Source organism: Malaclemys terrapin (assembly GCF_027887155.1).
Source record: "Malaclemys terrapin pileata isolate rMalTer1 chromosome 20 unlocalized genomic scaffold, rMalTer1.hap1 SUPER_20_unloc_6, whole genome shotgun sequence".
Taxonomy (NCBI): domain Eukaryota; kingdom Metazoa; phylum Chordata; order Testudines; family Emydidae; genus Malaclemys; species Malaclemys terrapin.
Window position 1 is genome coordinate 52419 of NW_026530193.1, and position 13344 is coordinate 65762.

General features: G+C 70.1%; 1 protein-coding gene across 1 annotated transcript; it reads right to left on the reverse strand.

Moving 5' to 3' along the window:
• Positions 1–592: 592 nt before the first annotated feature.
• On the reverse strand, positions 593–12887 carry USP11 (ubiquitin specific peptidase 11). Its single transcript, XM_054015090.1, is given in 32 exon segments — positions 593–810; positions 1333–1407; positions 1409–1422; positions 3502–3579; positions 3582–3616; positions 3919–4055; positions 4058–4070; positions 4169–4280; positions 4602–4673; positions 4808–5044; positions 5533–5630; positions 6625–6704; positions 6706–6747; positions 6749–6811; positions 6901–6910; positions 7036–7130; positions 7508–7591; positions 8095–8277; positions 8279–8320; positions 8466–8624; positions 8825–8959; positions 8961–8987; positions 8989–9000; positions 9333–9389; positions 9391–9433; positions 9672–9733; positions 9865–10010; positions 10127–10154; positions 10156–10245; positions 10551–10681; positions 11017–11126; positions 12796–12887. Coding segments are annotated over 32 exon segments (2688 nt in total). The 3' UTR covers positions 593–684.
• Positions 12888–13344: the final 457 nt, after the last annotated feature.

Here is a 13344-nt window from a genome sequence, read left to right on the forward strand (position 1 = left end):
TGTACCCCCACCCCAGGGGCACCTATGTACAGCCCTGAACGCACCCGGGGGGGGGGTGTTAACCCCTTTAGTGCTGCTGCTTCCTCACCCCCGGGCTCTCAGCAGGAAGGGGGGGGCCCTGCTGGCAGTAGGGTCCCCCGTGCATATGAACATCGAGATAAGTTAAAAAACCCACAGCTGGGGGGGGGGGGGGAGAGTTATTGCTCAATACGAGCCACCTGGCTACAGGAGCTGGGGGGCTGAAAGTGCCAAAAGGGGGTGCAAAGGGGGGAGGGGCACAGACTGACTAGAGGGGAGCAGGACTCACCCCACACTGTGCCCCCCCCCCCCTCGCCAGGCATAACAGGCAGGATGGGGGGGGGGGTCAGATAGCCCCATTGCTCGGGAATTGCCAAGTAAAGCTCAGTGGGGTTTTGAGAGGGGCTCTCATCAGACGTGCCCCGGGCTGTGAGACACCCCCTCCCCCCCCCCCCCCCCCCCGGCAGTATGGTGCTGGCTGCTGTCCCCCTCCCCTGGAAGCTGCTGGGGGGGCCCAGCCCCCCCATCGGTAGAAGGGGGTCCCCTGAGCTGGTGGGGGGAGCTGCTCCCCCCCAAGTTCACAGGCCTGAGATGTCTTCACGGAGCAAGTCTCTGAGATCAAGAGTGGGAGGGACCCCAGCTCCTCTCCCCCCCCCACCTCTGGGGTCAATCCACCTCCATGGAGTCGCTGCAGCAGCCCCCCCCAGCGTCGGGGGGCCTGGGGCAGGGGGCGGTGCCGGGGGGGCGGATCCGGTCCTGGCGCTGGTAGAACAGGACGTAGGCGGCTTTCGACTGCGGGAGAAAGGGAGAGCGTCAGACAGAGCAGGGCCTGCTGGGAGAACCGCGCCGGAGCAGGGCCTGCTGGGAGAACCGCGCCCCACGGCGGGGGAGGGGGCAGGAGCACACAGGACTGGATGGGTCTGTGGGTTTGAGTGGGGCAGCAGGGCCTGCTGGGAGAACCGCGCCCCACGGCGGGGGAGGGGGCAGGAGCACACAGGACTGGATGGGTCTGTGGGTTTGAGTGGGGCAGCAGGGCCTGCTGGGAGAACCGCGCCCCACGGCAGGGGAGGGGGCAGGAGCACACAGGACTGGATGGGTCTGTGGGTTTGAGTGGGGCAGCAGGGCCTGCTGGGAGAACCGCGCCCCACGGCAGGGGAGGGGGCAGGAGCACACCGGACTAGATGGGCCTGTGGGTTTGGAGTGGGGCAGCAGGGCCTGCTGGGAGAACCGCGCCCCACGGCGGGGGAGGGGGCAGGAGCACACAGGACTGGATGGGTCTGTGGGTTTGAGTGGGGCAGCAGGGCCTGGACTCACCTCGATCTGAGCCTCAGCCACGGGCGAGACGCTGCTGTCGTCAAAGTAAAACCAGTGGCCGGAGTCCTTGTTCCGGGGCGAACGTCGTATCTGAGAGACAGGCAGGGGTGAGACCCTGTGCCCAGCGGCGCCCCCCACTCCCGACCCACAGCCCCCAGACCCCCCCAGCTCGCCCAGTGCCCCCCACTCCCGACCCACAGCCCCCAGGCCCCCCCAGCTCGCCCAGTGCCCCCCACTCCCGACCCACAGCCCCCGGGCGCCCCCCAGCTCGCCCGGCGCCCCCCACTCCCGACCCACAGCCCCCGACCCCCCCCCAGCTCGCCCGGCGCCCCTCACTCCCGACCCACAGCCCCCGGCCCCCCCCCAGCTCGTCCGGCGCCCCCCACTCCCGACCCACAGCCCCCGGGCCCCCCCCCCAGCTCGCCCGGCGCCCCTCACTCCCGACCCACAGCCCCCGGCGCCCCCCACTCCCGACCCGCAACCCCCGGACCCCCCCCCAGCTCGCCCGGCGCCCCTCACTCCCGACCCAGAGCCCCCGGCCCCCCCCAGCTCGCCCGGCGCCCCCCCACTCCCAACCCACAGCCCCCGACCCCCCCCCAGCTCACCCGGCGCCCCTCACTCCCGACCCACAGCCCCCGGCCCCCCCCCAGCTCGCCCGGCGCCCCCCACTCCCGACCCACAGCCCCCGGCCCCCCCCCAGCTCGCCCAGTGCCCCTCACTCCCGAACCACAGCCCCCGGGCCCCCCACAACTCGCCCGGCGCCCCCCACTCCCGACCCACAGCCCCCGACCCCCCCCAGCTCGCCCGGCGCCCCTCACTCCCGACCCACAGCCCCCGACCCCCCCCCAGCTCGCCCGGCGCCCCTCACTCCCGACCCACAGCCCCCGGCCCCCCCCAGCTCGCCCGGCGCCCCTCACTCCCGACCCACAGCCCCCGAGCCCCCCCCAGCTCGCCCGGCGCCCCCCACTCCCGACCCACAGCCCCCCCCAGCTCGCCCGGCGCCCCCCACTCCCGACCCACAGCCCCCGACCCCCCCCAGCTCGCCCGACGCCCCCCCACTCCCGACCCACAGCCCCCGGCGCCCCCCACTCCCGACCCGCAACCCCCGGACCCCCCCCAGCTCGCCCGGCGCCCCTCACTCCCGACCCAGAGCCCCCGGCCCCCCCCAGCTCGCCCGGCGCCCCCCCACTCCCGACCCACAGCCCCCGACCCCCCCGAGCTCACCCGGCGCCCCTCACTCCCGACCCACAGCCCCCGCCCCCCCCCCAGCTCACCCGGCGCCCCTCACTCCCGACCCGCAACCCCTGGGACCCCCCCCCAGCTCGCCCGGCGCCCCTCACTCCCGACCCACAGCCCCCAGGCCCCCCCCAGCTCGCCCGGCGCCCCTCACTCCCGACCCACAGCCCCCGACCCCCCCCAGCTCGCCCGGCGCCCCCCACTCCCGACCCCCAGCCCCCGACCCCCCCCCCCAGCTCACCCGGCGCCCCTCACTCCCGACCCACAGCCCCCCGGGCCCCCCCCAGCTCGCCCGGCGCCCCTCACTCCCGACCCACAGCCCCCGACCCCCCCCAGCTCGCCCGGCGCCCCTCACTCCCGACCCACAGCCCCCGGGACGCCCCCCAGCTCGCCCAGCGCCCCTCACTCCCGACCCACAGCCCCCGGGACGCCCCCCAGCTCGCCCGGCGCCCCCCACTCCCGACCCACAGCCCCCGGGACGCCCCCCAGCTCGCCCGGCGCCCCTCACTCCCGACCCACAGCCCCCGGGACGCCCCCCCAGCTCGCCCGGCGCCCCTCACTCCCGACCCACAGCCCCCGGCCCCCCCCAGCTCGCCCGGCGCCCCTCACTCCCGACCCACAGCCCCCGGGACGCCCCCCCAGCTCGCCCAGCGCCCCTCACTCCCGACCCACAGCCCCCGGGACGCCCCCCAGCTCGCCCGGCGCCCCCCACTCCCGACCCCACAGCCCCCGGGACGCCCCCCCAGCTCGCCCGGCGCCCCTCACTCCCGACCCACAGCCCCCGGGACGCCCCCCAGCTCGCCCGGCGCCCCTCACTCCCGACCCACAGCCCCCGGCCCCCCCCAGCTCGCCCGGCGCCCCTCACTCCCGACCCACAGCCCCCGGGTCACCCTCTGCCCCCCAACCAACCCACAGCCCCTGCCCCCTGCATACAATGCCCGTCCCGCAGGCTCCCGTAGTGGTTGGAGACGGCGATCAGGTCGTATTTGTGGGGCGCGGGGGCCACATCCGCCGGGGCTTGATAATGAAGTCAGAGAAGTCGAGGTCACTGCGAGGAGAGGAGAGGAGTTACGGGGGATTCGATCTGGCTCCATGCAGCCCAATGGGTGGTCCTCTTTTTTACACTTCCTGTCAACTGTTCTGCATGGCCGTTCGCCAGCTGCCCCGCCCCAGAGATGGCTGCATCTCAGCGCCAGGCAAACAGTCCCCATGCGGCGTTATATCCAGCCGTTCCCCAGCTGCCCTGCCCCAGAAGTGGCTGCATCTCAGTGCTGGGCAAACAGTCCCCATGAGGCGTTATATGCAGCCGTTCCCCAGCTGCCCCGCCCCAGAGCCAGCTGCAGTCCTCACCGGATGGGGAACTCCACAAGCGTGTCGAGCTTCTCGCGAGCGAGCCGGGTGTAGGAGAAGCGCTTGAGGTGGATGATGAGCACCTCAGGCAGCGCCCACAGGTCCAGCTTCTTGGTGGCCAGCTGGTGCCGCTTGCAGTGGTGGGGCAGTACCTGGGGAGGCAGGGGGCAGGGTGAGCCCAGGCCCTGGCGCACATGAGCCCCCAGCTCTGGTGTGTCGTCCCCCCCGTCCCCGTGGGCTTGGCTCTCACCAGGGGTTCTCTTCCTCCAGCGTCTCCACAGTGGTGAACAGCTCGACGCACTCACGCAGCTTCACCGGCTGCCTCCGCTGCACGTGGCCCATGCACTCGTGTTTCACGTAGCCCCTGCCGAGGGACAGGGCTGTCAGGGGGGGCCCAGAGCCCCACCCCCCAGCGGGGAGTCCCGTGGGTTAACACTCTGCCCCGAGCCCTTCCGCACCATCAGGCCCTGCAGCTGGGAGTCCCGCGGGTTAACGCCTTGGTTGAGCCATTCTTCCCCACTCCCAATCAGTGAGGAGTCCCACGGGTTAACGCCCTGGTTGAGCCATTCTTCCCACTCCCAATCAGTGAGGAGTCCCACGGGGTTAACGCCCTGGTTGAGCTATTCCCCCCCCCCTCCGCCATCACTCCCTGCAGCGGGGAGTCCCGCGGGTTTGCACCCTCACCTCTGCCTCCTCCTCATCGTAGTATCGCTTCTTCATATCCGAGTCCCAGTCGATGGCGATGTAGGGCTGGGCTGGGCGAGGGGAGACACCACGTTACCCGCCCTGCCGCACAGAGCCCCCGCCAGGGGGACCCCCATCCCCGGCCCCCGCGCCAGCCAGGGCCAGCGCCCCCCAGAGGGAACAATCCCCGTCCTGCCCCACTCACCATGCAGCGCGAAGCCCTCGCTGGGCAGGGCCGGGCGCTCGCTGGTCCCGTTGGCGTTCACCGGGCGCACGGTGAAGAGCGGCCGCCGGCGCCGGCACTTGCGTTTGGGCTGGTTGGCGGTGGGAGGCGGGGTCGCCTGGGGCGGGGACAGGGTGGGGGGGCCCCCCGAGCCCCCACTGCTTCCCTCCTCGGCCTGGCTGGCAGGGCCTTCGCCCGGCGCCTCCTCCTCCTCATCACCTGGGGGGGGGGGGGAGCAGAGTCATGAGCTGGCGCTGCCAGAGACCCCCCTCTCCCCGCCCCAGACCAGGCCCCCACCCTGGGCACCCGGGGGGCAGGGCCCCCGCTGCCACCAGACACACGCCATGGCCACAAGCCAGTGGCCCCAGTGACGCCCCCTAAGCTCATCCCTCCCCCCAGTGCCCCCCCAGCTCCACCCCCCCCCGTCATGGGGCAGACCCCAGCTTTCAAGGGGAGGGGGCAGCCAGGCTGAGCCATGGGGGGGGAGGAGAGCAGACAGTCTGGATCAACCCCCCCCCCCCCCCCCCCCATGGAATGATGGGCTGGCCCCACAGCTCTGGCCCCAACTGGAGAACCCCCTGATGGCCTCTTCCAGCTCCCCTGGCCCACAATGCCGCGGGGCAGGCAGCCCCGCCAGCCAAGTCCCCAATACCATGGGACAGACAGCTCCCCCCGTCCCCAGCCCCCAACGCCCCCCCCCACCTTACCCTCGCTCAGCCCGTTGGCCTGGGGGCCATACAGATCTTCCTCCTCGCTCTCCTCCTCGTCCTCCTCGGAGCCCGATTGCGGCCGCCGCACGTAGCGCCTGCAACCAGAGCCGGGGCTGAGCCGGGGCAGGCCGGAGCCTGGGGGCGGGGAAGAGAGGGGAGGGAACAGGGCACCCCGGCTGTGGGGGGGAGGGGCCCCCCATTTCAGGGAGCAGGGGTCCCAGGGTGGGGGTCAGGGATCACCAGGGCGTGGGGTCCCCGGGGGGGGTCCCGGGGGGAGGGGGTCAGGGATCAGCAGGGCGTGGGGTCCCCGGGGGGGGTGTTCCAGGGGTGGGGGTCAGGGATCAGCAGGGCATGGGGTCCCAGGGGCGGGGGTCAGGGATCAGCAGGGTGTGGGGTCCCCGGGGGGGTCCCAGGGGCGGGGGGTCAGGGATCAGCAGGGCATGGGGGTCCCGGGAGGGTTCGGGGGGTGGGGGTCAGGGATCAGCAGGGCGTGGGGTCCCAGGGGCGGGGTCAGGGATCAGCAGGGTGTGGGGTCCCCGGGCGGGGGTCAGGGATCAGCAGGGCGTGGGGTCCCGGGAGGGTTCCGGGGAGTGGGGTCCCCGGGGGGGGGTCCCAGGGCGGGGGTCAGGGATCAGCAGGGCGTGGGGGTCCCAGGGGTGGGGGTCAGGGATCAGCAGGGCGTGGGGTCCCAGGGGGGGGTCCCAGGGGTGGGGGGTCAGGGATCAGCAGGGCGTGGGGTCCCAGGGGCGGGGGTCAGGATCAGCAGGGCGTGGGGTCCCTGGGGGCGTGGGGTCCCGGGATCAGCAGGGCGTGGGGGTCCCGGAGGGTTCCGGGGGGTGGGGTCAGGGATCAGCAGGGCGTGGGGTCCCCGGGAGGGTTCGCGGGGGGTGGGGGTCAGGGATCAGCAGGGCGTGGGGTCCCCGGGAGGGTTCCGGGGGGTGGGGGTCAGGGATCAGCAGGGCGTGGGGGTCCCCGGGGGGGGTCCCAGGGGGCGGGGGGTCAGGGATCAGCAGGGCATGGGGTCCCAGGGCGGAGGTCAGGGATCAGCAGGGCATGGGGTCCCCAGGAGGTTCCCGGGGGGACACTCACGAGAGTCGCTCCAGCAGCAGGCCGTAGAGGGCATCCCAAGACAGCTGCGCCCGCGGCACAGACACCAGCAGCGGGTGCCCCGAATAGAACCACCCCGTAGCCCGGGTCGCCGTCGCGGGGGGGGCGCCCGCTCCCGCAGGTACACGGGCAGCACCAGCGCCCCCCCCGGCTCTGCCAGCCCCCCCCGCTACTTCGTACCTGGGGGGAGACAGCACTGAGACACGGCCCCCCCCACACAGTGCCCCCGCCCCCCCACTGCCCCTCCCAGCGCCCCACCACCTCGTACCTGGGGGGGACATGGCCCCCCCACACGGAGCCCCCCCACGTCCGCTAGCACCGCCCCCTTGTGCCTGGGGTGGTGGTGCTGAGACACGTCCCCCCCACCCCGCAGCGGACCCCCTCGGCACTCACACAAAGATGTCGTCTCTGTCCAGGATACAGCTGAGTGCCTCATCCACCTGGTACAGCTTGTAGAAGCGATGGCTGAACACATCGGCCACCATCATCTGGGGGGGGAAAACCAGCTCTGAGCACCCCCTTGACCGGGCCCCATTCCCCACCCCCCCCGAGCCAGCTCCCGCCCCGGGGCCGGATGGCAGCCGCCGACACGGAACAAAATGGGCATTTGGTGCGATATTGTCATGACCCCGGTGTGTGCCTCGGTTTCCCTTTGTTTCAAGTCTTGGGTCTGCTGGTGGGGACAAGGCGTGTTGGGGGGGAGGGGGCAGCAGGGAACAGGGTGGCTAAGGACCCGGCTGGACGCACCCTCCCCCCATGGCCAGGCAGCACCCCAAAAAGACCCAGCGTAGACCCTAGGAACCAGCGCAGCCGGGGGGCTCGCAGCACCCATCCTGGGGGTCCGAGAGCCAGCACAGGCACTGACCTGCTCGGCCGGGACACCCGTATGCTTGGCCAGAGCCAGGCAGAGATCCAGGACTTTGCCAGCCTTGGGCACGACCACTCTGTGCTGTGGGGGGAGACAGCCAGCGTCAGAGACACCCCCACAGGGACCCCCGGCCCCCAGCCCCACGGTAACTACTGGATTCACTCGCCTCCCAGAGCTCAGGATATGACCCAGGAGTCCCTGCTCCCAGCCTGCCCTGCTCTCACCACTAGACCCCACTCCCCTTCCAGAGCTGGGGAGAGAACCCACGAGTCCTGGCTCCCAGCCCCGCCCGCTCTAACCACTAGACCCCACTCCCCTCCCAGAGCCAGGGAGAGAACCCAGGAGTCCTGGTTCCCAGCCCCGCCCGCTCTAACCACTAGACCCCACTCCCCTCCCACCGCCAGGGATGGAACCCAGGAGTCCTGGCTCCCAGCCCGCCCTGCTCTCACCACTAGACCCCTCTCTCTCCTCCCAGAGCCGGGGAGAGAACCCAGGAGTCCTGGTTCCCAGCCCCGCTGCTCTAACCATTAGACCCCACTCCCCTCCCAGCACAGGAGCCAGGAGTCCTGGCCCCCCGCTCCCACCTGCTGGGGCTTGCGGCTGGGGTCCATGTAGACAAAGAACAGCTCCATGGCGCGCTCCTGGCTGACGGGCAGGGGCACGCTGAGGTAACAGAAGGGGTCGAAGGTGACGGACACCTTGCCGCAGGCCGGGCACACCAGGGTGGATTTGAAGAGGCCGTGGAAGATATCCACGATGATGGAGTCCGTTCCGGCGCTTGTGGTTCCGCCAGGCCTCCTCCGTTACCTCCTGCAGGGCGAAGGGACGGCAGGCTGGGGCGTGGGGCAGCCGCCTCTGGGGAGGGGCAGCCGGTACCAGCCGACTGGAACGCCTCCCGCCCGCGCCGAGCCCACTGCCCTGCTCCCTGCCCCACAGCACCTCCCGGCCCCCTCACCTCGTCGGGCCGGCCGGCCGCGTCCCGCAGCTCCACGTATTCCTTGCGCTTGACGCGGTTGAGGTCCTCGTGCAGCCCGTCCAGCAGGAAGGACAGCAGCTCCTGCGCGTCGTGCTGCTGGTAGCCCAGGAACTGTGAGGCAAAGTGCCCCACCTTGGTCTGGGGGAGAGCGGGGGTCAGGCCTGGGGGGGTCCACCCTGCTCCCCGGGGCCAGCCCCCTCCCCAGGACAAGGGGAAGTGGGGGGATGCTGGCAGAGGAGGGGAATGGAGCAGGGGGCCAGGGGCCGTGAGCATGCGCAGCATGACGGGGCGGCGTTGTCCAGATCGGAGGGCAGGGAACCGGGATGGGGGTCCGGTACCTTGAACATGCGCGGCACGATGGCGCGGTGGTGGCCGGACCAGGCCTGCTTCACCAGGTCGGCGTAGGCCTCGGCGATCTCGCCCTTCATGCCCAGCGGGTTGCTGAAGTTGAGCTCCCCCAGGTAGTGGTTGTGTGAGGAAATACTCCGTGAGGGGGGGCAGCATTGCTGAGACACTGCACGGGGGGGGGGGGGCATGAGGGTCAGCAAGGGGGGAACCCCAAAGCTCTGCTCCCCACACAGAACCCGGCTCCACCCTGCTCTAACCACCGGACCCCATTCCCCTCCCAGAGCCAGAACCGAGCAGGACCTTTCAGCACAGGGTGCGCCCACGCCCCACCCCTCCCTGTAGAGGAGCCGACCGGCTCGATCCAGCAGAGGGCGCTGCAGCACGCACATGGGGCTGCCGCCCTCTCCTGGAGGGAAGTGGGACTGCAACACTGTGTGTCATGAGCCCCGCAGGGGTCGACCGCAAGGGGGATTCCCTGAGCCCGGGTGCAGAAGCTACCTGGAAGGCGGAGTTCATGAAGCAGGTGTTGCCCAGGTTCGTCAGGCCGCAGACCCCCCGGCTGCCCCCTGTACAGCTCCTCGTCCTCCACGGAGTTCCTCCTGGGGAGCAGAGGGTACAGGCAATGAGGCGGGGCAGCTGGGGAACAGCCACACACAACACTGCACAGAGACAGCTCAGAAATGCGACCACCTCTGGGGCGGGGCAGCTGGGAAACAGCCACACAGAACGCCGCATGAGGACAGCTCAGCCAGGCCTGAGATGCGACCACCTCTGGGGTGGGGCACCAGGGTTATCCTGGCACCATGCCGCCCCTCCCCGTGAGAAAGGGGCACTCACATGACGTGGGGTCGAGAGCTGGGCCAGGTTCCGTCCTTGTTTCGCGTCTCCATTATCACCACCTGGGGTAGATGAGGGGCCGCTGAGTTAGTTAAACCCACCTGCCAGCTCCCCCAGCACAGCGCCCCCCTGACCGCCAGGGGAGAGCACCCTCTGCCCTGCCCCCCCGCCCCACGGCGCCCCCAGCTCCTACCTGCCCCGTGCTGAGGCAGGCGTCCAGCACCGTCATGTGGATGTTCCGGAGCCGCTCGCAGGAGCCGTCTGAGTTCTTCACCCAGACCCGGGTCTCGTCCTCAGGGGGCACCTCAAACTGGCGCCGGGCTTCCTGGAGCACCGCGTCTGTGGGGAGGGGCATGTTAACCCACGGGACTCCCCACTGCAGGGCTCGGATGATGGGGGGAGGGGGTCGAAACACCCGCAGCGGCTCAGCCCCCACCCCCAGACGCCTGGGTTACCGATGGTGTCCACACGGCTGAACTGGGCGGGTGACGGGGCTGTCCATGTCGTTGTGCTGGCAGAGATACAGCTCCACCGGGTACACCTCCACCTTCTGCGTGCTGGGCAGCTCCACCACCTGCCGGCGAGAGACGGGGGCTGTGAGCCAGCCAAGGGGGCGCCATCCTGCCCCGGCACCTTCCACACCCTGGCTGCCAGAGCGGGAGCTGGGCAGAGAGGATCATGGTACCCTATGGACACTGAGCCTGGGAGTTTGGGGGGGGCTCACGGGCTCGGACCTCCGGGCTTGTCCGTGTCCTGGCGCCAGCCCCCAAGCATCCGACCAGGATCACGCGCGCTCCCGGGGGCCGGCACGCGACCCGGCCGCCCACGCCTGCCCCCCCGTGACCTGCGCCCGAGGATGCCCCCCTCCCCTCCCCTCACCTTGCGTTCGATGGGCGGTTGGTCGTGCTCCAGCCCGTACCAGCTCACCAGCTTGTTCCACACGTCCTCGGGCACCAGCACATACTCCTCGGACTCCACCAGCCGCTCCTTCAGCCGGAACGACTCCAGGTCTTGGGGGGCAGAGGACAGGTTAGCCAGCCGCGGCCGGGGTGGTGCCAACCGCCAACTCGCTATTGCAAGCTGCTAGATCACTACGTTCCCTAAATACCCCAGAGAATTCACCTCCGGAACTCACTGCTACAGGACAGCAAACCTCGCTCCCCTGCCCATGCAGGGTGAGAACCCCACCCTAACCACTAGACTCCACTCCGCTCCCAGAGCCGGGGAGAGAACCCAGGTGTCCTGGCTCCCAGCGCCCCCCTGCTCTAACCACCAGACCCCACTCCCCTCCCAGTGCGGGGTAGAGAACCCAGGCATCCTGGCTCCCAGCCTGGTGGTCGGGTACCTTCGAAGAGCTCTGAGTTGTTGATGTGCCCCGGGAAGGAGCTGGAATTCTGGTCGCCCGATTCCACGTACTCCTTCCATTGCTGGTACCAGTGATTCTCCAGCAGGTACCTGGGGGGAGACGGACCCAGCTGCAGCTCAGCGCCCCACCCCCGGATGCCTGCACCCCGCCCCAGGGCCACGTCTAGGGCACTGTTTAATCTCATGCCAACACTCCCCCAAACCCCTTGTTCCCTTTTCCCAAGTAATCCGCCCTGCTCAACCTTGGCCGCTCCCACCCTCACCATGATTGTCCCCCCAGGTCTATCCCAGAGCCGCCTGCTGGGGTCAAGGAAAGAGTGAACCCAGGTGTCCTGGCCAATCCCTAGCCAGAGAAAGTCTTCTCCATCCCAGCTGGGTTCAGGATTCTCTGTTTTCCTTTACAAAATTGCTGTACCTCATTATGTGCTGCTGCTGCCCACCCCCTGGCTCGCCCCAGAGGTGGCTGCATCTCAGCACCGGGCGAGCCGTCTGTGTGTACTGTTATGTACAGCTGTTCCCCAGCTGCCCCACCCCAGAGGTGGCTGCATCTCAACCCTGGGGGAACAATCGTTTGCAGATGAGTCAATGAACTCACACTGCCTGGGAAAGTCCTAACTTTGCTTCCTGGGGAGTCCGGGACTCGGGGACGGGACTTCCCAGGTCTGTGGTGACATCAGCTACTTCTGATGAAGGGACTTGTTAGCAATTCACTCCCTCCCTTGCTGGGACTGTCCCAGGGCAGCTCTGCCTGGCTGCAACTTACTTCCTAGCAGGGCTCCCTTATAGGGGGACGGCTCACCCGGCGCTGAGATGCAGCCACCTCTAGGGCGGGGCAACTGGGGAACAGATGCACAGCGAGGCTGTGGGAACTCTCTGAGCCGTGAGCTGGAGATTGTAACCTTCTGGGGGAGGGAGGGTGTGAGCGGAGCTGGGGTTTGCCCAGGACGCTGGGGTCCACACCCGACCCTGGGGGAGGAGCCCCAGGGCCGAGAAGCGGTCAGGAGGCTGGTCATCGTTCCAGTGCCGCTGGTTGGGGTGACCACTGGGGTCACGGTGGAGGGGCAGGGGGCAGCCAGTTTCCTCAGGAGCGTAAGGTGACCTGGGATAGGGGACTCACTAGCTTCCCCACCACCTGCCTCCCTCCTTCCACAACCGGGTCCCCGCCCTCCCCCACTTCCCTCCTCCGCCAACTCCTCCCCCACTCCCGTCTCTTCCCACCACCACCCCCCCCCGTTCACCCCACAGGCCCCTCCCCTCAGCCTCCTCTTCCCCCCTCCCTCCATAAACCCCCAGGCTCCTCCCCCCCACTAGCCCCCCCCCCCAGCCTCCTCCTCCCCCCCAGGTTCCTCCCCCCACCACCAGCCCTTCCCCCACTAGCCTCCTCATCCCCCTTCCCCTCCCCCACCACCACTACTACCCCCCCCCGCCTCCTCTTCCCCCCAGGTTCCTCCCCCCACCACTAACCCCCATTAGCCTCCTCCTCCCCCTCCCCCCGACCCCCCCTACCACCACTCCCCCCCCACAACCTACTCCTCCCCCCCACTAGCCCCTCCCCCATTAGCCTCCTCATCCCCCTCCCCCCGACCCCCCCACAGCCTACTCCTCCCCCCCCAGCCCCTCCCCCATTAGCCTCCCCATCCCCCGACCCTCCCCCCACAGCCTACTCCCCCCCAGGTTCCTCCCCCCACCACTAGCCCCTCCCCCACTAGCCTTCTCATCCCCCTCCCCCCCACTAGCCCCCCGGCGCCCCGCCCCTCACCATCGCTCCCCCGCCCGCAGGCCGCGCTGCTCCGCCGCCTCCACCTCGCGCCGCTGGGCCTCGAGCCCCGGGACCCCCCCTGCCGCCGCCATGGCCCGCGCCCCGCCCCCACCCGCCGGCCCGACCGGAAACAGGAAGCGGCGACGCTGGGGCCCCGCCCCCTCTCTGCGCCGTCACCGCCCCCGGAGGCCTCGCCCACCCGCTTCCGGCCGGCGCCATCTTGGGTGCGGCTCACGGGCGAGGGATCCGCCATGTTGGAAGCGGCTAAAGGGGGAGGAGCTTCCACATGGTTTTTAATCCGCCATTTTGAGTGTGGCAGCGGATGGTATGGCCCGGTCAGCCATCTTGAGTGTGGTATACGGCCAGCGGGAGGGGAGCCCGTAGCCAGGGTCCCCCTTGCCGCCATTTTGGTTGTGGCAAAGAAGGTCGGCGGCAGAGACACCATTTTTGGTGTGGCATAAAATAAAACAGACCATGAGAGTATCAGGTCTGGTGGGTGGGTGCTGGGAGCCCGGACTCCTGGGTTCTGTCCCTGGCTCTGGGAGGGGA